The following is a 23,061-nucleotide window of genomic DNA, read 5'->3' on the forward strand; positions in this document are numbered from 1 at the left end:
CTCGGGGATGCTACACCAAAGCAAAATGAACTTCCTGATGCCAACCAGTGCTTGGTGCCACTGCACTTAGGAAAAAACAATACCTCACTTAGGAAACTTTTATTTAGAGCAAAGGAATCAGGATGTATGATACTTGTAAAGAAAAGTGTCCTGCGGTTGATAATAGAGGGATTATTCCTAGCAGAAATCCAACTGAACAGCCAAAAGTGGCACGTGTCCTGAGAGTTTCACAGGCATGTATGTCAGTTTGAGATGTTTCCATAAAAAATCATGACATCCGCACATTGTGAAAATTTCTATTTACACTAACACTCCCATCTGCATGGCCAGCAGGTTCTGAGCTTGTCATAGGGGATTCCATAGAGTCGCCTTCCATCTCCAAAGCTTTCCCAGAACACAGCAGGACCCATCAGTAAACAAGGCATATTGCTTCTCCCATTCAGACAGTTCATGATAGACAGGGTCTTCTTTAGCACGTGTCACTTCCTCCTCTGGTGACATTCCAAAATCTTTGCCCTCTGGCCAGTCCCTGATAACTTCCAGCATTTCTGGATGACTGGGATTTCCTCTTCAGCCTCAGTGCATAATAACTGAGTGACACTTACTCCATCTAGGACTGGTTGCATGATGTGTAGAGGAGTTGTTCCCTTTGAACATTCGGGCCAGCTTGGACAGCCCATGTTGCAGGAGGAGCTGTGCTTCAGTGCCAATGATTTGCAAAGCAGCTGGAAGCCCTTTGTAGGCAGCCAGGATCCCTTTCCCATTTGAAGCAGAGCGAACCTCACATATCCTGTCTCTCTGACTCTAAAAACCAAAGGGTCGTCCTTGAATCTCCCCTGGTGGTTTTTGTCAGAGGACCCAGGCAAGATCCAGGCAGGACCATTCTGCTCGGCTGAGGTGCAGAGCTCATTTGTCACCTCTTGGCCATTGTGGGCTGGCGCAAGGGCTACTGCATGAACTAAGTCCCGTTTAGTTTGCTCAAAGCCTTGTTGTTGCTCAGGGCCCCATTTGAAATCGTTCTTCTCTCGGGTCTCATGATAGAGAGGGCTTTCAATCAGACTGTAATTTGAGATGTGCGTTATCCAAAACCAAACGACACCTTACAAAGCTTGCATTTCTTTCTTCTCGGTTGGGGAAGACATTGAAGACATTGTGGAATATCTTGTTCATGACATCTATGTGGCTATGACAACATTCGTCTTGCCAATTCCGCAAAACCGGATCTGCTGTGCAGGTCCCTTGACTTTACTCTGGAATGTGCCAAATTACCTTTTATCCAAATCATGTTTAATCCCAAGGGGGATTGTTTCCAGGCTCTATCATCAGTTCTTTGTTCTCCTTGCACCAACAGAAATGTGTGGATCAGGAACAGAAGCTTGCAGGCAGCAGTCATAGTGTGGCGTTTAACACCTCGGTGTGCTCACTCCATACAGACTTATAACGTAAGCCAGCAATTTCAGAATTGGAGGTTGAGCAGGTCTGGATTATTAAAAATTGCATTTCCATACCTCTGAGGTGTCTCACTTCCGGAGACACGGACACTGGAATCATATAAAAGGATTGATTTTGTAGAGTTCTGCAAACCATTTGGGTTTCCTTTGCTACTTGCTGGTGCTGCCTTTGGTAAGTCTGTCTTGGCTTGCTGGGAAGCAACGTAGTGATTGGTGTTCCTTAATGCTAAATGCTACCTGCGGAAGCAAGCTTAGAAGAGGGATGGTTTGTGTTGATCAAGGTTTGTATATGTTACTTACGGAGCAGCTGAGTCTAGGGAAGATCAATATTCATTCTAATTTCTACCAGTCTTTATTTGCTGTGTGCTTTGCAATTGCTGTGCCTTCTCCACCAAGAAGAGTCTCAGGGGAGCTGTAAGGGGAATAATCTCTGTCTTTTCCCAAGGACAATCTACTCTGTTTCAGGCATGAAATTAGTGGGTTTGAGAAAGATGGAAAGCAAGGCTTAGGACTGCAAAGGAAAAAAGTGGGAGGGAAGAGAAGAAGTGGATCTTGCAGGCTGCAAGGGTAAGCAATGCCTGGAAGGAAATGCGGATGAGAAGAGCTCAAAGGACTTCTGTGGGAGAGGTGGGGAAGCTGCTGCACTGTAACGGCCAGCTCCTTTCCTTGCGGCAGTTTTTTGTCACGATGCCTCCCTTCATGTCCTCTAGCTGGGGATCTGTGCGTGGACCAGGCGCTGTCACAAACCTAGTAGACTCCTGTGTGGGTGGAATTTGGGAAGTCATGTCATAGAGCTAATCCCAAAGCAAGGGATTCTGTGGTTACATGAGTAGTGCCATGATTTGAGACCCTGCCGTATAATCTACCTGAGTCCAGAAGAGCACCACCTTTCTTTCTTCTTTAGAAAAGAAGTTGTTTGAAATGTACGTGCAGCCAGCAGCTAAATGTCTGAGTGCTTTTTTTCTGGGCTTAGCGCTTTGCTCTGGATTTGAGGCTGTTTTCTCAGGATATTTTTCAGGATTCGCCTGGAAAAATCCTACTTAAAGGAAGGGTATGCAACATTTTGTGAAAGCTGAATGTCTTTGTTTTCCTCAAAGTGTATTCCTTTCCTGATTTCAGATAATACCCATCCCTCAAAGATGAGTTTCCAAAACGGTTGCGAACTAAGACAGCCCTGCTTTCCATCTCCCTACATCCAGGTGAGGAGTGCTCTCTTAGAAATATATGTGAATCCTATGAGAAATCTGGGTAACACCCCTCTTGTAGCTCCAGTTTTATTTTTCTATAGCAGTGCAGGGAATCCTCAGGGCAACCCCATTTACTTCAACCAGGGCATTCTTGATGTGTTCTAGAATGCCAGATGTGTGGATCCCTACTTCAAGGATGTGAGCAGAGGCAACACCATTTACTTGAACCTGGGCACTATTGATGTGTCCCAGCAGCCTGGGAGATGCGTGAATGGAGGCAGTGGAGCTGGGAGCAATGGGAACACCATTTACCTGAACCTGGGCACTATTGATGTGTCCCAGAATGCCGGGAGGTGCGTGAATGCATGCAGTGGAGCTGAGAGCAATGGCAACACCATTTTCTTGAACCTGGGTCTCATTGATGTCTGCTGAAGTATCTGCGTTGCTCCATGAGTCTCTGCATGTGGGGGCTCCCATGGTCACAGCCTCGTGGTGACAGCCTCAAGTTGACCCTACTCTGCTGTGCCATTGTCCTGTGGAATCTCCAAAGCCTAAGGAACGAAAACAGTTTGCTGATCCCTATGCTTGCCAACAGCTTTCTCCGGACTTCCATTTCCTAGTGCCCTTCCTGCTCTAAGAACAGTAAATGCTCCAATGGTTTCTTCTCATGCTCTGCATCATTTCTGCTGTATTTAATTGAAGAACAATGCCTTTCCGTTTAACTTGTACCTAAGTGACTTTGTGCCCCCAGGATATTGCCTGGGAGAGGTATTCTCTAATTCCTCTTTGTACTGATGTGGCTGGAGGAATTTGCCCATGTGTTCTTCCTTGCCACCTTGTTCCTATTCTTGTGAGAAGCAATAATAAAAGAAGTGTGCTTGGTATCAGCTGTCTGCATGTGTTTCCTTTACTATGACCTTTCTGCAGACTCACCCTTTCTCTTTAAATACCTTCCTAATACCCTGGTGTCCGTGAGGTGGCAGCTTCTGGTCGAACTTATGGGAAGGTGTAATGGGATAGCCTTGGGGAGACTTGAACACACGTGGGATACATCATATAAAAGCTGGGAGAGGGGATGCTCTATGGCACAAGGAAGTCCTTCTCTGCCATGCTTTTGATAGGACTCGGAAACCCAAAAGCATTTCCCAAAGTCCTTTTTGGAAGCTTCATTCTTCACGAAGACCTAACCTTCAGGAGTAAAAAGAAAAGATGTGGCTAGTGCCGTATTTGGTTTCCTGTCAGCCCGGTAGTAACAATCACATCACTCGATCAACTAGTCCCTAGGGAATGGACTCGCCAAGCTGCTTGTTTTCGTGCGATCCTCATAGTGTTCTCCATTCGGCCTCCTGGCATCTCAGCTATGCATAGGTTTCTAAAGGGGAGGGATGGACCATCAGTCTTGACACCTGCCCCACCGGGAACCTGCCCACAGAGCTGGATCACACCCTCACACCTTCCCCGAGTAGTTCTGGAAGGGACTGATGAGCAGGAAAAGTTGAGTGGATTGGGAATCCAGGCTTTAAGAATGAAATGCATCACCATGCAAGAGAGTGGGCTGGGAAGGCCTCAGAGTGCTGAAAACCTGGGGAGAATCCTCGATTTCTGTGAAAATGCTTTCTCACCAAAATGCAATTAGTGGACTCTCTGGGATGCTACACCTAAGCAAAATGAACTTCCTGATGCCAACCAGTGCTTGGTGCCACTGCACTTAAGAAAAAACAATACCTCACTTAGGAAACTTGTTTAGAGCAAAGGAATCAGGATGTACGATACTTCGAAAGGAAAGTGTCCTGTGGTTGATAATAGAGGTATTATTCCTAGCAGAAATCCAACTGAACAGCCAAAAGTGGCACGTGTCCTGAGAGTTTCACAGGGATGTATGTCAGATTGAGATGTTTCCATAAAAAATCATGACATCCGCACATTGTGAAAATTTCTATTTACACTAACACTCCCATCTGCATGGCCAGCAGGTTCTGCAGCTTGTCATAGGGGACTCCATAGAGTCGCCTTCCACCTCCAAAGCTTTCCCACAACACAGCAGGACCCATCAGTAAACAAGGCATATTGCTTCTCCCATTCAGACAGTTCATGATAGACAGGGTCTTCTTCAGCACGTGTCACTTCCTCCCCTGGTGACATGCCAAAATCTTTGCCCTCTGGCCAGTCCCTGATAACTTCCAGCATTTCTGGATGACCGGGATTTCCTCTTCAGCCTCAGTGCATAATAACTGAGTGACACTTACTCCATCTAGGACTGGTTGCATGATGTGTAGAGGAGTTGTTCCCTTTGAACATTCGGGCCAGCTTGGACAGCCCGTGTTGCAGGAGGAGCTGTGCTTCAGTGCCAATGATTTCCAAAGCAGCTGGAAGCCCTTTGTAGGCAGCCAGGATCCCTTTCCCATTTGAAGCAGAGCGAACCTCACATATCCTGTCTCTCCGACTCTAAAAATCAAAGGGTCGTCCTTGAATCTCCCCTGGTGGTTTTTGTCAGAGGACCCAGGCAAGATCCAGGCAGGACCATTCTGCACGGCTGAGGTACAGAGCGCATTTGTCACCTCTTGGCCATTGTGGGCTGGCGCAAGGGCTACTGCATGAACTAAGTCCCGTTTAGTTTGCTCAAAGCCTTGTTGCTGCTCAGGGTCCCATTTGAAATCGTTCTTCTCTCGGGTCTCGTGATAGAGAGGGCTTTCAATCAGACTGTAATTTGAGATGTGCGTTCTCCAAAACCAAACGACACCTTACAAAGCTTGCATTTCTTCTCGGTAGGGGAAGACATTGAAGACGTTGGGGAAGATCTTGTTCATGACATCTGTGTGGCTATGACAACATTCGTCTTGCCAATTCCCCAAAACCGGATCTGCTGTGCAGGTCCCTTGACTTTACTCTGGAATGTGCCAAATTACCTTTTATCCAAATCAAGTTTAATCCCAAGGGGGATTGTTTCCAGGCTCTGTCATCAGTTCTTTGTTCTCCTTGCACCAGCAGAAATGCGTGGATCAGGAACAGAAGCTTGCAGGCAGCATTCATAGTGTGGCGTTTAACACCTTGGTGGCCTCATTCCACAAAGACTTATAACGTAAGCCAGCAATTTCAGAATTGGAGGTTGAGCAGGTCTGGATTATTAAAAAATGCATTTCCATACCTCTGAGGTGTCTCACTTCCGGAGACACGGACACTGGAATCATATAAAAGGACTGATTTTGTAGAGTTCTGCAAACCAATTGGGTTTCCTTTGCTACTTGCTGGTGCTGCGTTGGGTAAGTCTGTCTTGGCTTGCTGGGAAGCAACGTAGTGGCTGGTGATCTTTAATTGCTAAATGCTACCTGCAGAAGCAAGCTTAGAAGAGGGATGGTTTGTGTTGATCAAGGTTTGTATATGTTACTTACGGAGCAGCTGAGTCTAGGGAAGATCAATATTCATTCTAATTTCTACCAGTCTTTATTTGCTGTGTGCTTTGCAATTGCTGAGCCTTCTCCACCAAGAAGAGTCTCAGGGTAGCTGTAAGGGGACGAATCTCTGTCTTTTCCCAAGGACAATCTACTCTGTTTCAGGCATGAAATTAGTTGGTTTGAGAAAGATGGAAAGGCAAGGCTTAGGACTGCAAAGGAAAAAAGTGGGAGGGAAGAGAAGAAGTGGATCTTGCAGGCTGCAAGGGTAAGCAATGCCTGGAAGGAAATGTGGATGAGAAGATCTCAAAGGACTTCTGTGGGAGAGGTGGGAAAGCTGCTGCACTGTAACGGCCAGCTCCTTTCCTTGTGGCAGTTTTTTGTCACGATGCCTCCCTTCATGTCCTCTAGCTGGGGACCTGTGCGTGGACAAGGCGCTGTCACAAACCTAGTAGACTCCTGTGTGGGTGGAATTTGGGAAGTCATGTCATAGAGCTAATCCCAAAGCAAGGGATTCTGTGGATATGTGAGTATTGCCATGATTTCAGACCCTGCCGTACAATCTACCTGAGTCCAGAAGAGCACCACCTTTCTTTCTTCTTTGGAAAAGAAGTTGTTTGAAATGTACGTGCAGCCAGCAGCTAAATGTCTGAGTGCTTTTTTCTGGGCTTAGCGCTTTGCTCTGGATTTGAGGCTGTTTCCTGGGATATTGGTCAGGATTCGCCTAGAAAAAGTGTAGTTAAACGAGAAGTTTAGAAAACCTTGTGAAAGCTGAATGTCTTTGTTTTCCTCAAAGTTTATTCGTTTTCTGATTTCAGATAATACCCAACCCCTAAATATGAGTTTCCAAAACGGTTGCGAACTGAGACAGCCCTGCTTTCTGTCTCCCAACACTCAGCTGGGGAGTTCCTCTATACGAATCTTTGAAGATGCTATGAGAAATCTGGCTAACACGCCTCTTGTGGCTCCGTATCTGTATTCATATAGAAATGCTGGGAATCCTCAGGGCAACCCCATTTACTTCAACCAGGGCAATCTTGATGTGTCACAGAATGCCACGTGTGTGGATCCCTACTTCAAGGATGTGAGCAGGGGCAACACCATTTACTTGAACCTGGGCACTATTGATGTGTCCCAGCAGCCTGGGAGGTGCATGAATGGAGGCATTGGAGCTGGGAGCAACGGCAACACCATTTACTTGAACCTGGGCACTATTGATGTGTCCCAGAATGCCGGGAGGTGCGTGAATGCATGCAGTGGAGCTGAGAGCAATGGCAACACCATTTTCTTGAACCTGGGTCTCATTGATGTCTGATGAAGAATCTGTGTTGCTCCATGAGGCTCTGCATGTGGGGGCTCACAGGGTGACCGCCTCAAGTTGACCCTCCTCTGCAGTACCATTGTCTTGTGGAGTCTCCAAAGCCTAAGGAACAAAAACGGTTTGCTGATCCCTATGCTTGCCAACAGCTTTCTCCAGACTTCCATTTCCTAGTGCCTTTCCTGCCCTAAGAAGAGTATATCCTCCAATGGTTTCTTCTCGTGCTCTGCATCATTTCTGCTGTATTTAATCAAAGAACAATGCCTTTCCTTGTAACTTGTACCTAAGTGTCTTTGTGCCCCCAGGATATTGCCTGGGAGAGGTATTCTCTAATTCCTCTTTGTACTGATGTGGCTGGAGGAATTTGCCCATGTGCTCTTCCTTGCCATCTTGTTCCTCTTCTTTTGAGAAGCAATAATAATAAACAAAAGTGAGCTTAGCATCAGCTGTCTGCAAGTGTTTCCTTCACTGTGACCTTCCGGCATATTCAAACTTTCTCACTGAATGTCTTTCTTAATCCCTGGTGTCTGTGAGCTGGTAGCTTCTGGTCGGACTTATGGGAAGGTGTAAGGGAATAGCCTGTGGGAGACTTGAACTCACGTACGATATGCCATATGAGAGCTGGGAGAGGGGATGCTCTATGGCATGAGGAAGCACTGCTCTGCCATGTTTTTGAAAGGACTTGGAAACCCAAAAGCATTTCCCAAATTCCGATTTGGAAGCTTCATTCTTCCTGAAGCACTCACCTTCAGAAGTAAAGAGGAAAGAGGTGGCTAGCACCATATTTGGGTTCCTTTCAGGCCTGGAAATATCAATCTCATTAGTCGATCAACTAGTCCCTAGGGCATGGACTCGCTAAGCTCCTTCCTTACATGTTATCCTCATTGTCTTCTACATTTGGCCTCCTGGCATCTCAGCTATGCATAGGTTTCTAAAGGGGAGGGATGGACCATCAGTCTTGACACCTGCCCCACCGGGAACCTGCCCACAGAGCTGGATCACACCCTCACACCTTCCCCAAGTAGTGATGAGCAGGAAAATTTGAATGTATCAGGGATCCAGGCTTTATGACTGAAATGCACCACCATGCAAGAGAGTGGGCTGGGAAGGCCTCAGAGTGCTGAGAATCTGGGGAGAATCCTTGATTTCTGTGAAAATGCTTTCTCACCAAAATGCAATTAGTGGACTTTCTGGGATACTACACATAAGCAAAATGAACTCCCTGGTGCCAACCAGTGCTTGGTGTCACTGCACTTAGGAATAATGAAAAGCTCACTTAGGGGACTCTTAGGAAGAGGAAAGAAATCAGGATGTATGATACTTCTAAAGAAAAGTCTCCTGCAGTTTATAACGGAGGAAGTTTTCCAATCAGAAATCCACCTGAACAGCCAAAAGTGGCACGTGTCCAGAGAGTTTCACAGGGATGTATGTATGTCAGATTGAGATGTTTCCATAAAAAATCATGACATCCGCACATTGTGAAAATTTCCATTTACGCTAACACTCCCATCTGCGTGGCCAGCAGGTTCTGCAGCTTGTCATAGGGGACTCCATAGAGTCGCTTTCCATCTCCAAAGCTGTCCCACAACACAGCAGGACCCATCAGTAAAAAAGGCATATTGCTTCTCCCATTCAGACAGTTCATGATAGACAGGGTCTTCTTCAGCACGTGTCACTTCCTCCTCTGGTGACATGCCAAAATCTTTGCCCTCTGGCCTGTCCCTGATAACTTCCAGCATTTCTGGATGACTGGGATTTCCTCTTCAGCCTCATTGCATAATCACCGAGTGACACTTACTCCAGCTAGGACTGGTTGCATGATGTGTAGAGGAGATGTTCCCTTTGAACATCCAGGCCAGCTCCGTCAGCACGTGTGGCAGGGGGAGCTGTGCTTCAGTGCCGATCATTTCCAAAGCAGCTGGAAGCCCTTTGTAGGCAGCCAGGATCCCTTTCCCATTTGAAGCAGAGCGAACCTCACATATCCTGTCTCTCTGACTCTAAAAATCAAAGGGTTGTCCTTGAATCTCCCCTGGTGGTTTTTGTCAGAGGACCCAGGCAAGATCCAGGCAGGACCATTCTGCACGGCTGAGGTACAGAGCGCATTTGTCACCTCTTGGCCATTGTGGGCTGGCGCAAGGGCTATTGCATGAACTAAGTCCCGTTTAGTTTGCTCAAAGCCTTGTTGTTGCTCAGGGTCCCATTTGAAATCGTTCTTTTCTCAGGTCTCGTGACAGAGAGGGCTTTCAATCAGACTGTAATTTGGGATGTGCGGTCCCCAAAACCACACGACACCTGACAAAGCTTGCATTTCTTTCTTTTCGGTTGGGGAAGACATTGAAGACGTTGGGGAAGATCTTGTTCATGACATCTGTGTGGCTATGACAACATTTGTCTTGCCAATTCCGCAAAACTGGATCTGCTGTGCAGGTCCCTTGACTTTACTCTGGAATGTGCCAAATTACCTTTTATCCAAATCAAGTTTAATCCCAAGGGGGATTGTTTCCAGGCTCTATCATCAGTTCTTTGTTCTCCTTGCACCAGCAGAAATGCGTGGATCAAGAACAGAAGCTTGCAGGCAGCAGTCATAGTGTGGCGTTTAACACCTTGGTGGCCTCATTCCACAAAGACTTATAACGTAAGCCAGCAATTTCAGAATTGGAGGTTGAGCAGGTCTGGATTATTAAAAAATGCATTTCCATACCTCTGAGGTGTCTCACTTCCGGAGACACGGACACTGGAATCATATAAAAGGACTGATTTTGTAGAGTTCTGCAAACCAATTGGGTTTTCTTTGCTACTTGCTGGTGCTGCGTTGGGTAAGTCTGTCTTGGCTTGCTGGGAAGCAAAGTAGTGGCCGGTGATCTTTAATTGCTAAATGCTACCTGCAGAAGCAAGCTTAGAAGAGGGATGGTTTCTGCTGATCAAGATTTGTATATGTTACTTACGGAGCAGCTGAGTCTAGGGAAGATCGATATTCATGCCAATTTCTACCAGTCTTTATTTGCTGTGTGCTTTGCAATTGCTGAGCCTTCTTCATCAAGAAGAGTCTCAGGGTAGCTGTTAAGGGGAGTAATCTCTGTCTTTTCCCAAGGACAATCTACTCTGTTTCCGCCATGAAATTAGTGGGTTTGAGAAAGATGGAAAGGCAAGGCTTAGGACTGCAAAGGAAAAAAGTGGGAGGGAAGAGAAGTGGATCTTGCAGGCTGCAAGGGTAAGCAATGCCTGGAAGGAAATGTGGATGAGAAGAGTTCAAAGGACTTCTGTGGGAGAGGTGGGAAAGCTGCTGCACTGTAACGGCCAGCTCCTTTCCTTGTGGCAGATTTTTTTCACGATGCCTCCCTTCATGTCCTCTAGCTGGGGATCTGTGCGTGGACAAGGTGCTTTCACAAACCGAGTAGGCTCCTGTGTGGGTGGAATTTGGGAAGTCATGTCATAGAGCTAATCCCAAAGCAAGGGACTCTGTGGATATGTGAGTACTGCTATGATTTCAGACCCTGCCGTATAATCTACCTGAGTCTAGAAGAGCACCACCTTTCTTTCTTCTTTGGAAAAGAAGTTGTTTGAAATGTACGTGCAGCCAGCAGCTAAATGTCTGAGTGCTTTTTTGCAGGCTTAGCACTTTGCTCTGGATTTGAGGCTGTTTCCTGGGATATTGGTCAGGATTCGCCTGGAAATAGCATTTTTAAAGGGGGATATAAAACACCTTGTGAATTTTGAATGTCCTTTTTTCCTCAAAGTGTATTCCTTTCCTGATTTCAGATAATACCCATCCCTTAAAGATGAGTTTCCAAAATGGTTGCGATCTGAGACAGCCCTGCTTTCTGTCTCCCAACGCCCAGCTGGGGAGTTCTTCTATAAGAAGCTTTGAAGATGCTTTGAGGAATCTGGCTAATACCCCTCTTGTGGCTCCATTTCTGTATTCATTTAGAAATGCTGGGAATCCTCAGGGCAACCCCATTTACTTCAACCAGGGCAATCTTGATGTGTCACAGAATGCCACGTGTGTGGATCCCTACTTCAAGGATGTGAGCAGGGGCAACACCATTTACTTGAACCTGGGCACTATTGATGTGTCCCAGCAGCCTGGGAGGTGTGTGAATGGAGGCAGTGGAGCTGGGAGCAACGGCAACACCATTTACTTGAACCTGGGTACTATTGACGTGTCCCAGAATGCTGGGAGGTGTGTGAATGCATGCAGTGGAGCTGAGAGCAATGGCAACACCATTTTCTTGAACCTGGGTCTCATTGATGTCTGATGAAGTATCTGTGTTGCTCCATGAGGCTCTGCATGTGGGGGCTCTCAGGGTGACCGCCTCAAGGTGACCCACCTCTGCAGTGCCATTGTCTTGTGGAGTCTCCAAAGCCTAAGGAACGAAAATGGTTTGCTGATCCCTATGCTTGCCAACATCTTTCTCCAGACTTCCATTTCCTAGTGCCCTTCCTGCCCTAAGAAGAGTATATCCTCCAATGGTTTCTTCTCGTGCTCTGCATCATTTCTGCTGTATTTAATCAAAGAACAATTCCTTTCCTTGTAACTTGTACCTAATTGTCTTTGTGCCCCCAGGATATTGCCTGGGAGAGGTATTCTCTAATTCCTCTTTGTACTGATGTGGCTGGAGGAATTTGCCCATGTGTTCTTCCTTGCCATCTTGTTCCTCTTCTTGTGAGAAGCAATAATAAAAAAATTTCACATGGCATCAGCTGTCTGCATGTATTTCCTTCATTGTGGCATTCCTGCGGACTCACCCTTTCTCACAAAACATCTTAGAATCATAGAATAGTTCGGGTTGCAAAACACCTTAAGATCAAGTTCCAAAGCCCCTGCCATTGTCAGGGACACCTCACACTAAGCCATATCACCCAAGGCTTCGTCCAGCCTGGTCTTGATCACCGCCAGGGATGGAGCATTCACAACCTCACTGGGCAACCCATTCCAGCGCCTCACCACCCTCACAGGAAAGAATTTCCTCCTTAGATCCAATCTAAACTTCCCCTGTTTATGTTTTAATCCATTACCCCTTTTCCTGTCACTACAGTCCCTAACGAGGAGTCCCTCCCCAGCATCCCTGTAGGCCCCCTTCAGACACTGGAAGCTGCTCTGAGGTCTCCCCGCAGCTTCTCTTCTCAAGGGTGAACAGCCCCAACTTCCTCAGCCTATCTTCATACAGGAGGTGCTCCAGCCCCTGATCATCCTCATGGCCTCCTCTGGACTTGTTCCAACAGTTCCACATCCTTTTTATGTTGAGGACACCAGAACCGCACACAATGCTCCAGGTGAGGTCTTACAAGAGCAGAGTAGAGGGGCAGGATCACCTCCATCAACCTGCTGGTCACGCTCCTTTGGATGCAGCCCAGGACACGGTTGGTTTCTGGACTGCGAGCTCACACTGAAGCCGGCTCATGTTCATTTTCTCATCGACCAGCACCCCCAAGTCCTTCTCCGCAGGGCTGCTCTGAATCTCTTCTTTGCCAAACCTGCAGCTGTGCTTGGGATTGCTCCCACCCAGGTGTAGGACCTTGCACTTGTCATGGTTAAACTTCATGAGGCTGGCATCAGCCCACCTCACAAGTGTGTTCAAGGTCCCTGTGGATGGCATTCCTTCCCTCCAGCGAATCAAAAGAGCCACAGAGCTTGGTGTCACCTTCCTAAATCCCTGGTGTCTGTGAGCTGGTAGCTTCCTGTCAAAATTATGGGAAGGTGTAAGGCAATAGCCTTAGAGAGGCTTGAATTCATGTGGGATATACCATATGACAGCTGGGAGAGGGGATGCTCTATGGCACGAGGAAGCACTGCTCTGCCATGCTTTTGAAAGGACTCAAAAAGCCAAAAGCATTTCCCAAAGCCGTATTTGGAAGCTTCATTCTTCCAGAAGCACTCACCTTCAGGAGTAAAGAGGAAAGAGGTGGCTAGTGCCATACTTGGTTTCCTTTCAGGCCTGGAAATAACAATATCTCATCACTCGATCAACTAGTCCCTAGGGCATGGACTGGCCAAGCTCCTCATAGGCTTCTACATTCGGCCTCCTGGCCTCTCAGCTATGCATAGGTTTCCAAATGGGAGGGATGGACCATCCCTCTGGACACCTGCCCCACCGGGAACCTGCCCACAGAGCTGGATCACACCCTCACACCTTCCCCGAGTAGTTCTGAAGAGGAGGAAAAGTTGAGTGGATTGGGAATCCAGGCTTTAAGACTGAAATGCACCATCATGCAAGAGAGTGGGCTAGGAATAGCTCAGCATGCTGAGAATCTGGGGAGAATCCTTGATTTCTGTGAAAATGCTTTCTCACCTAAATGCAATTAGTGGGTTCTCAGGGATGCTACACATAAGCAAAATGAACTTCCTGATGCCAACAAGTGCTTGGTGCCACTGCACTTAGGAAAAAACAATACCTCACTTAGGGGACTCTTAGGAAGAGGAAAGAAATCAGGATGTATGATACTTGTAAAGAAAAGTGTCCTGCGGTTTATAACGGAGGAAGTTTTCCAATCAGAAATCCACCTGAACAGCCAAAAGTGGCATGTATCCAGAGAGTTTCACAGGCATGTATGTCAGATTGAGATGTTTCGATAAAAAATCATGACATCCGCACATTGTAAAAATTTCTATTTACGCTAACAGTCCCATCTGCATGGCCAGCAGGTTCTGCAGCTTGTCATAGGGTACTCCATAGAGTCGCCTTCCATCTCCAAAGCTGTCCCACAACACAGCAGGACCCATCAGTAAACAAGGCATATTGCTTCTCCCATTCAGACAGTTCATCATAGACAGGGTCTTCTTCAGCACGTGTCACTTCCTCCTCTGGTGACATGCCAAAGGTTTTGCCCTCTGGCCAGTCCCTGATAACTTCCAGCATTTCTGGATGACTGGGATTTCCTCTTCAGCCTCATTGCATAATCACCGAGTGACACTTACTCCAGCTAGGACTGGTTGCATGTTGAGTAGAGGAGACCTTCTCTTTGAACATCCGGGCCAGCTTGGGCAGCCCATCTGGCAGGAGGAGCTGTTCTTCAGTGCCGATCATTTCCAAAGCAGCTGGAAGCCCTTTGTAGGCAGCCAGGATCCCTTTCCCATTTGAAGCAGAGCGAACCTCACATATCCTGTCTCTCTGACTCTAAAAATCAAAGGGTCGTCCTTGAATCTCCCCTGGTGGTTTTTGTCAGAGGACCCAGGCAAGATCCAGGCAGGACCATTCTGCACGGCTGAGGTACAGAGCGCATTTGTCACCTCTTGGCCATTGTGGGCTGGTGCAAGGGCTACTGCATGAACTAAGTTCCGTTTAGTTTGCTCAAAGCCTTGTTGTTGCTCAGGGCCCCATTTGAAATCGTTCTTCTCTTGGGTCTCGTGATAGAGAGGGCTTTCAATCAGACTGTAATTTGAGATGTGCAGTCTCCAAAACCACACAACACCTGACAAAGCTTGCATTTCTTTCTTCTCGGTTGGGGAAGACATTGAAGACGTTGGGGAAGATCTTGTTCATGACATCTGTGTGGCTATGACAACATTCGTCTTGCCATTTTTAGTTCCCCAAAACCGAATCTGCTGTGCAGGTCCCTTGAATTTACTCTGGAATGTGCCAAATTACCTTTTATCCAAATCAAGTTTAATCCCAAGGGGGATTGTTTCCAGGCTCTATCATCAGTTCTTTGTTCTCCTTGCACCAGCAGAAATGCGTGGATCAGGAACAGAAGCTTGCAGGCAGCAGTCATAGTGTGGCGTTTAACACCTCAGTGGCAGCATTCCATAAAGAATTATAATGTAAGCCAGCAATTTCAGAATTGGAGGTTGAGCAGGTCTGGATTATTAAAAAATGCATTTCCATACCTCTGAGGTGTCTCACTTCCGGAGACACAGACACTGGAATCATATAAAAGGATTGATTTTGTAGAGTTCTGCAAACCAATTGGGTTTCCTTTGCTACTTGCTGGTGCTGCGTTGGGTAAGTCTGTCTTGGCTTGCTGGGAAGCAAAGTAGTGGCTGGTGATCTTTAATTGCTAAATGCTACCTGCAGAAGCAAGCTTAGAAGAGGGATGGTTTCTGCTTATCAAGATTCGTATATGTTACTTACCGAGCAGCTGAGTCTAGTGTAGATTAATATTCATTTCAAGTTCTACCAGTCTTTATTTGCTGTGTGCTTTGCAATTGCTGAGCCTTCTCCATCAAGAAGAGTCTCAGGGGAGCTGTAAGGGGACTAATCTCTCTCTTTTCCCAAGGACAATCTACTCTGTTTCCGCCATGAAATTAGTGGGTTTGAGAAAGATGGAAAGGCAAGGCTTAGGACTGCAAAGGAAAATAGTGGGAGGGAAGAGAAGAAATGGATCTTGCAGGCTGCAAGGGTAAGCAATGCCTGGAAGGAAATGTGGATGAGAAGAGCTCAAAGGACTTCTGTGGGAGAGGTGGGAAAGCTGCTGCACTGTAACGGCCAGCTCCTTTCCTTGTGGCAGATTTTTGTCACGATGCCTCCCTTCATGTCCTCTAGCTGGGTATCTGTGCGTGGACAAGGCGCTGTCACAAGCATAGTAGACTCCTGTGTGGGTGGAATTTGGGAAGTCATGTCACAGAGCTAATCCCAAAGCAAGGGACTCTGTCGACATGTGAGTACTGCCGTGATTTCAGACCTTGCCGTATAATCTACCTGAGTCAAGACAGCACCACCTTTCTTTCTTCTTTGGAAAAGAAGTTGTTTGAAATGTACGTGCAGCCAGCAGCTAAATGTCTGAGTGCTTTTTTGCAGGCTTAGTGCTTTGCTCTGGATTTGAGGCTGTTTTCTCAGGATATTGTTCAGGATTCGCCTTGAAAAATTGTAGTTGAAGGAGGGGTATAAAACAGCTTGTGAAATTTGAATGTCTTTGTTTTCCTCAAAGTGTATTCCTTTCCTGATTTCAGATAATACCCGTCCCTCAAAGATGAGTTTCCAAAACGGTTGCGATCTGAGACAGCCCTGCTTTCTCTCTCCCAACGCCCAGCGGGGAAGTTCTTCCTTAGGAAGATTTGAAGATGCTATGAGAAATCTGGCTAACACCCCTCTTGTGGCTCCATCTCTGTATTCATATAGAAATGCTGGGAATCCTCAGGGCAACCCCAATTACTTCAACCGGGGCAATCTTGATGTGCTCCGGAATGTCAGGTGTGTGGATCCCTGTTGCAAGGATGTGAGCAGGGGCAACACCATTTACTTGAACCTGGGCACTATTGATGTGTCCCAGCAGCCTGGGAGGTGTGTGAATGGAGCCAGTGGAGCTGGGAGCAGCGGCAACACCATTTACTTGAACCTGGGCACTATTGACGTGTCCCAGAATCCCGGGAGATGTATGAACGCATGCAGTGGAGCTGGGAGCAATGGCAACACCATTTTCTTGAACCTGGGCACTATCGATGTGTCCCAGAATCCCAGGAAGTGCGGGAATGCATGCAGTGGAGCTGGGAGCTATGGCAACACCGTTTACTTGAACCTGGGCACTATTGATGTGTCCCAGAATGCCGGGAGGTGTGTGAATTCATGCAGTGGAAGTGCAACAAATGGCAACACCATTTACTTGAACCTGGGCACTATTGATGTGTCCCAGAACGCTGGGAGGTGCGTGAATGCATGCAGTGGAGCTGGGAGCAATGGCAACACCATTTTCTTGAACCTGGGTCTCATTGATGTCTGATGAAGTAATTGTCTGTCTCCATGAGGGTCTGCATGTGGGGGCTCCCGTGGTGACAGCCTCAACGTGACCTTACTGTGTAGTGCCATTGCCCTGTGGATTCTCCAAAGCCTAAGGAATGAAAACGGTTTGCTGATCCTAATGCTTGCCAACATCTTTCTCCAGACTTCCATTTCCTAGTGCCTTTCCTGCCCTAAGAAGAGTAAATCCTCCAATGGTTTCTTCTCGTGCTCTGTGTCATTTCTGTTGTATTTAATCAAAGAACAATGCCTTTCCTTGTAACTTGTACCTAAGTGTCTTTGTGCCCCCAGGATATTGCCTGGGAGAGGTATTCTCTAATTCCTCTTTGTACTGATGTGGCTGGAGGAATTTGCCCATGTGTTCTTCCTTGCCACCTTGTTCCTCTTCTTGTGAAAAGCAATAATAAAAAAAGTGTGCTTGACAACAGCTGTCTGCATGTGTTTCCTTCACTGTGGCCTTTCTGCAGACTCACCCTTTCTCATTGAATATCTTCTGAAATCCCTGGTGCCTGTGAGGTGGTAGCTTCTGGTCGCACTTACGGCAAGGTGCAAGGCAATAACCTTGGGAGAGATTTGGGACTCATCTGGGATATGCCATATGACAGCTGGGAGAGGGGTATGCTCTATGGCACGAGGAAGCCCTTCTCTGCCATGCTTTTGAAAGGACTCGGAAAGACGAAAGCATTTCCCAAAGTGCTTCTTAGAAGCTTCATTCTTCATGAAGCACTCACCTTCAGGAGTAAAGAGGAAAGAGGTGGCTAGTGCCGTATTTGGGTTCCTTTCAGGCCTGGAAATAACAATCTCATTACTCGATCAACTAGTCCCTAGGGCGTGGAGTAGGTAAGCTACTTGTTTTCCTGGGATCCTCATAGGCTTCTGCATTTGGCCTCCTGGCCTTTCAGCTATGCATAGGTTTCTAAAGGGGAGGGATGGACCATCAGTCTGGAGACCTGCCCTACCTGTAACCTGCCCACAGAACTGGATCACTCCCTGCTTAATTCTGCCACAGTGTCAGTAGTTTTAACAAGGCATATTGGAGAATCATATCAAACCTCCATGAACATCTGCTTATAGGATCTCAGTTCTTCTTCCTTAGCATCTCTTTTGTTTGGAATTTGCTCTCCAGAAGTAAAGTCCTCTGCGGTCTATGTCACCCAGTCATGCCTGCCAATTGCAGTGCTCCGCAGGTCCAGAGCAGAGGTGGTGCAGAGTATGAATTGAATGAGCAACAGCTGCTGAAGGCATGTGAGATGCGGAGGCAGACTGTGGGTCAAGCCAGCCCAGCTGCTGAAGGAGCTGATGCGGTGACAGCTTTCTCTGGGAGCATGCACTGGTTTCTTCTTTCAAGATGCCCCAGGGCACGTTTCTGGTGACTAACCTGCAATTATCACTTTCTCACTTCTTCTCATAGAGGAATCTGAACATTAGTGCGTCATTATAAATCGTACCCAATGATATTGCATGATATTGCACGTGGCTTGGGGAGACCCTACCTCACACAAATCACAAGCTTGTGCGATACGGAGAGAAAGAGAGAGCCTTCCTCCCTGGACACAGGAGTGTTGTAAAAGGGAGATAGAAAATTGCTGTTCAGCATAATCAAATTTCATAGACCTACACTCCTCGTTCAGTCAGACAATGTGCTCTGAGCTCTGAAAGGTATTCCTCAGAGATCAGGACACAGTTTTATTCAGGTATCTAAAAAATTCTAAGAAACACTAAGATTCTAAACTATTTGAAAATACAAGGAAATATCTGCAATATTTAAAAGGAAATAGATAAAACTGTTAAGTTATTTTCATAGCTAGTTTCTCTTGTCCAGATTAACTGGATTCAGATGCTCACTTATCATTCTTTATGGAGAACTCACCTTCCAAATAAACAGGAAAAGAGGTGGATAGTGCCGTATTTGGGTTCCTCTCAGCCCCCAAAGTAATGATCTTATTACTCAATCAAATAGTCCCTAAGGCATGGACTAGTCAAGCCACTTGTTTTCATGGGAGGCTAATTGCATTCTATGTTCAGGCTCCTGGCATCTCAGCTATGCAAATGTTTCCAAAGGAAAGGGATGGACCATCAGTCTTGGAGACTTGCCCCACCTGGAAGCTGCCCTCAGAGCTGGATCACACCCTCACGCCTTCCCCAGGTAGTTGTGGTAGGGAATGATGAGAAGTGAAAGTCAGTTGTAATACAGCTACAGGCTTTGAGATTGAAATACAATAACACGCAGGAGAGTGGGCTGGGAAGGTCTTACCATGCTGTGAATCTCTTGATTTCTATGAAAAAATAAGAAGTTTATTTAGGAGGTTTTTAGGTAAAGCAATGAATCCAGAAGTATGACATTTTTAAAAGAAAAGTCTTCTGTGGTTGATAATAGGGGGCTTTTTTTCTTGGTAGAAATCCAGCTGAACAGTTTAAAATGGTGCATATCTAAACAGCTGCAAGGGAAATATATCAGTTTGAGATGTTTCTATCAAAAATCATAACATCTGCACATCCTGAAGTTTTGTATTTATGTTAACACTCTCATCTGCTTAATTATTCAGTGTTTCATGTCCGCAGGGAAGATTTTTATAGCTGTAGGAAAATGGCTTTAGTCTTGATGAGCCTCCATCTTTAGTAGCTCTTTGTGGTGAAATATGAAGTCTCCCTGATTATTTAAATCCAAAAGTGTTGACCATGTTCTTCTTTACTGAGTTTTTCAGAAATATTGTCCTGAGTACCAGAATACAATGGTCAGTGGGCTCCTCTTCTGCAGCATCACACAGACCTCCAGGTAGGGGAGTCTGTCTCCTCCTGGGCTCCAGGAACCTCCTGGAGTTTCAGGTTTGCAATCTTTCGTGCTCTTTTTATCAAAGCATAACCCTTCATACCAGCCTGTGGTTCTGCCAGAGACCTTAACACGTGCCATTTAATTGAATAGATCCCAGAAGTGTCAGATGTGGAAAATCACTTCAGCTCTTTTGCCAAAGGCAAATGGACAGGAAAGGATGTTGCTGTGATGTCCTGACTCACTGCAGTTAAGGTGACTATTCAAATGACTAAATTGCTCATATATATGAGACCCACAAATAAGTGTCAATTAAGAATAATAATCCAGCCCTCTCATGTCCCCACATATTACAAAGGCAGATCAATTTATATCCCCTAAAATGTCTATTTCTCTCAGAAGTTGTTACAATTTCTTGCTAATCAAAGATAACAATAGGTTATAAAATAACCCACTATGGAAAGGGAGACGTAGGACCGGTCCTCACCTAGGTTTTAGAGGTGAGCCTGGAGCCCTAGGAAAGCATGAAGAACTGTACAAACCAGACTATGAGAAACTCATCAGCAAGATAAGTGTTGGAGGATGCTGATGTGGGTAGACCTAAAAGTGCTGGAGGACAATTGCTTGCTCAGCATCACTCAGCAGGGTCAACTCTAGGAGGAAAATATGGGAAGAGATGAATCTATTAAATTATTACACACCTAAATCTGAGCTAGTTGCTCTTGTTTTGTTTTAAAATCTGCAGGGTCGATTAGATGCATTCACGCATGTTTTCTGTGCTGCAGAGCTGAGTTATGAATAGCAAAGAGCTTCAATATGCTAACTCAAAGTCCTGGGCCTAAATGCCACTTAAATTGAAGCTCTTTACACTGCTCTGGCAGTGAAAAAAAGCCTTTAAAATGAATGCCCCTTTACTTTGCCCTGAATGGCTTGAAGAGGTCCTCAAGGTAACTAGAGGTGTGTCCCCATTGACATTGCCGAGCATGCATGTTGTTAATAAGAGTGTGGAGAGGGATTGGTTGGGTGCATTTAATGATTAAAAAATTATTACAGAAACAGATACTTCAACAGTCTGTGGAAGCTCTGAGGGCCACTGCAGGATTAGCTGCTTCTTACCATAAGAATTAGGACATGCTATTTCTCATAGTAAATCAGATCTTCCATCTTCCCTAATAATAACTTTCTATTCATACTGCATTGAAAACAATCTAAAGTATCATCCAGACATTTATGGAAATAAGGAGATGAAAATATCCAAGCATATTAAATCTTTTCTGAAGAGCAATCAATCCATCACTTGATTTTTTTAATTACTCTATCATTCTCATTTAGAACCACATGACACAGGGTTTGGGTAGAAGCAGAATTTACTCAAGATCATATGCTTTTCCTGGAAGAGGGTTTCCATCAAAAATTAGGATGCAAACAAATATGTAAAGCATGTATAGGTGGAGCCTGTTGATGTAGTTAGTGGTCAGGTGTCCATACCCCTGGGCTCCCTTGTTTCCGGAGATGACGCCATGCAAGCCATATAAAAAGGTTTGCATTTTGATGCTCACAGCAGTTCGTTTGATTTCTCACTCACTCACCTGCACTGGTGGACCGGTAAGTCTTTCTTGGATTTATCAGGGAATAATGCAATGGCTGTGTTACTTGATTGTTCTGGTCAAGAGAATTTATTACTGATCACAGGAGAGCTTTGTTTCTGGTGTTTCAGTCCCAGGATTTATCGCGGAATGTGGGAGAGGGTGTTTGACTATTGCTTAAGTATCTTGCAAATGTCCTGTCACCTCCTCAGAAGCTGTGACTGCTTCTCATCTTCCTACTTATTCTATCTTCATTAATTTTTTTCATATGGCTTTAAGACTGGAAATTAAATAGATTAGTAGATGCTGCAGAGTAGTTTTGGGACTTCAAAGAGATGAGTGGGAAGAAGCATTATCTGGAAGAAGGAAGCTGCAGAATACCTGAGGGCAAAGCTGCAGGAGCCATCTGGGACAAGTCAAGATGAGGAAATGAATTAGAAATAGGAGCTGTAAGCTCTGGGCTAACCCTTTTCTTATGAAAGGATGAGCCCATTAATATTGATACAACTCCAGTGACGTACCATGATGATATACCATGACGATAGTACAGTGATGTACTCCAATGATATACAACTGGAGGATTTCGAGTAGTGCCTGAATTTTTGATCTTTGGTCTTTATCTTTGGGCATTAGCAGCTCAATACCTACACCAAGGGAGATGTGCTCTGTGAGGAACTGACGATGAAAGAGTTGGGCCTGGGAATGTCTGCTGATACAACTAAGAAAATAAAGACATGAACTATTTTCATGTTATGGCTTCTGCAAAGTTTAACTGTGGGCAGTTATATAAAATTCAGGGTTTATGGCTGTAGTCTTCCTAACAGTGGTACTTGCAGGTTCCCAAGAAAAGAAGGAATAATGTGGCAGTTGTAGTTGAATATGTCTGAATCCAGAAATCGTTCAGACATGTAATTTTTCCTGAGAGCTCTTTTCTTAGTCCAACATCTAACTTTTATGTATGCTGCAAGAGTTCAGATTGTGAATTGTGGCTCAAGAAGAAAGGATGAGTGCCCTGATTTTGTATCTCTTTTCTTTGTCTTCAGCTTTATCAGCACCTCAGAAGCATGTCTTACTACGAGCAGTGCAAACAGCCCTGCCTGCCCCCTCCCATTTGTCTGCAGAAATGCAGCAAGTGTGTGGAGCCCTGCAAGACGGTGTGTGTGGAGCCCTGTGACAGCATCTGTGTGAAGCCATGTCCTACCCCATGCGTGGAGGTCTGCACAACGCCCTGTGCCACCCAGTGCACCACGTCCTGCACCACCCAGTGTGTGGACCCATGTCCCACCCAGTGCACCACCACCTGCAGCACCCAGTGTGTGGAGCCTTGTGCCACCCAGTGCACCACATCCTGCACCTCCCAGTGTGTGGAGCCATGTCCCACCCAGTGCACCACCACCTGCGTGGAGCCCTGCAGCACCCAGTGTGTGGAGGTCTGCCCCCCTAAGTGCATTGATGTCTGTGTAAAGCCGTGTGCCACTCAGTGCACCACTCAGTGTGTGGAGCCTTGTGCCACCCAGTGCTGCAGCAAGTGTGTGGAGCCCTGCCCACCCCCATGCGTGGAGGTGTGTACCACCAAGTGTGTTGATTCATGTGAGACGGTGTGCCTGGAGCCATGTAGCACTGTCTGCTCTCGGCCGTGCTGATCACCTTAACACATGAGCCTAGCCTGCGGCCCTGGTGCTTCAGTGC

At 46.2% G+C, this 23,061-nt stretch overlaps 1 protein-coding gene across 1 annotated transcript; it reads left to right on the forward strand.

Moving 5' to 3' along the window:
- The first annotated feature begins 22,436 nt into the window (after window positions 1-22,436).
- LOC133262949 (proline-rich protein 9-like) lies at window positions 22,437-23,015 on the forward strand. The gene has a single exon (XM_061442460.1). The coding sequence runs from the start codon at window positions 22,437-22,439 to the stop codon at window positions 23,013-23,015; it is 579 nt and encodes a 192-aa protein (XP_061298444.1).
- The last annotated feature ends 46 nt before the right edge of the window (window positions 23,016-23,061 follow it).

Source organism: Pezoporus flaviventris, unplaced genomic scaffold (genome assembly GCF_033815535.1).
Source record: "Pezoporus flaviventris isolate CSIRO_AGI_PZ_B2104156 unplaced genomic scaffold, CSIRO_AGI_Pfla_v1 ptg000225l, whole genome shotgun sequence".
Lineage (NCBI taxonomy): Eukaryota > Metazoa > Chordata > Aves > Psittaciformes > Psittacidae > Pezoporus > Pezoporus flaviventris.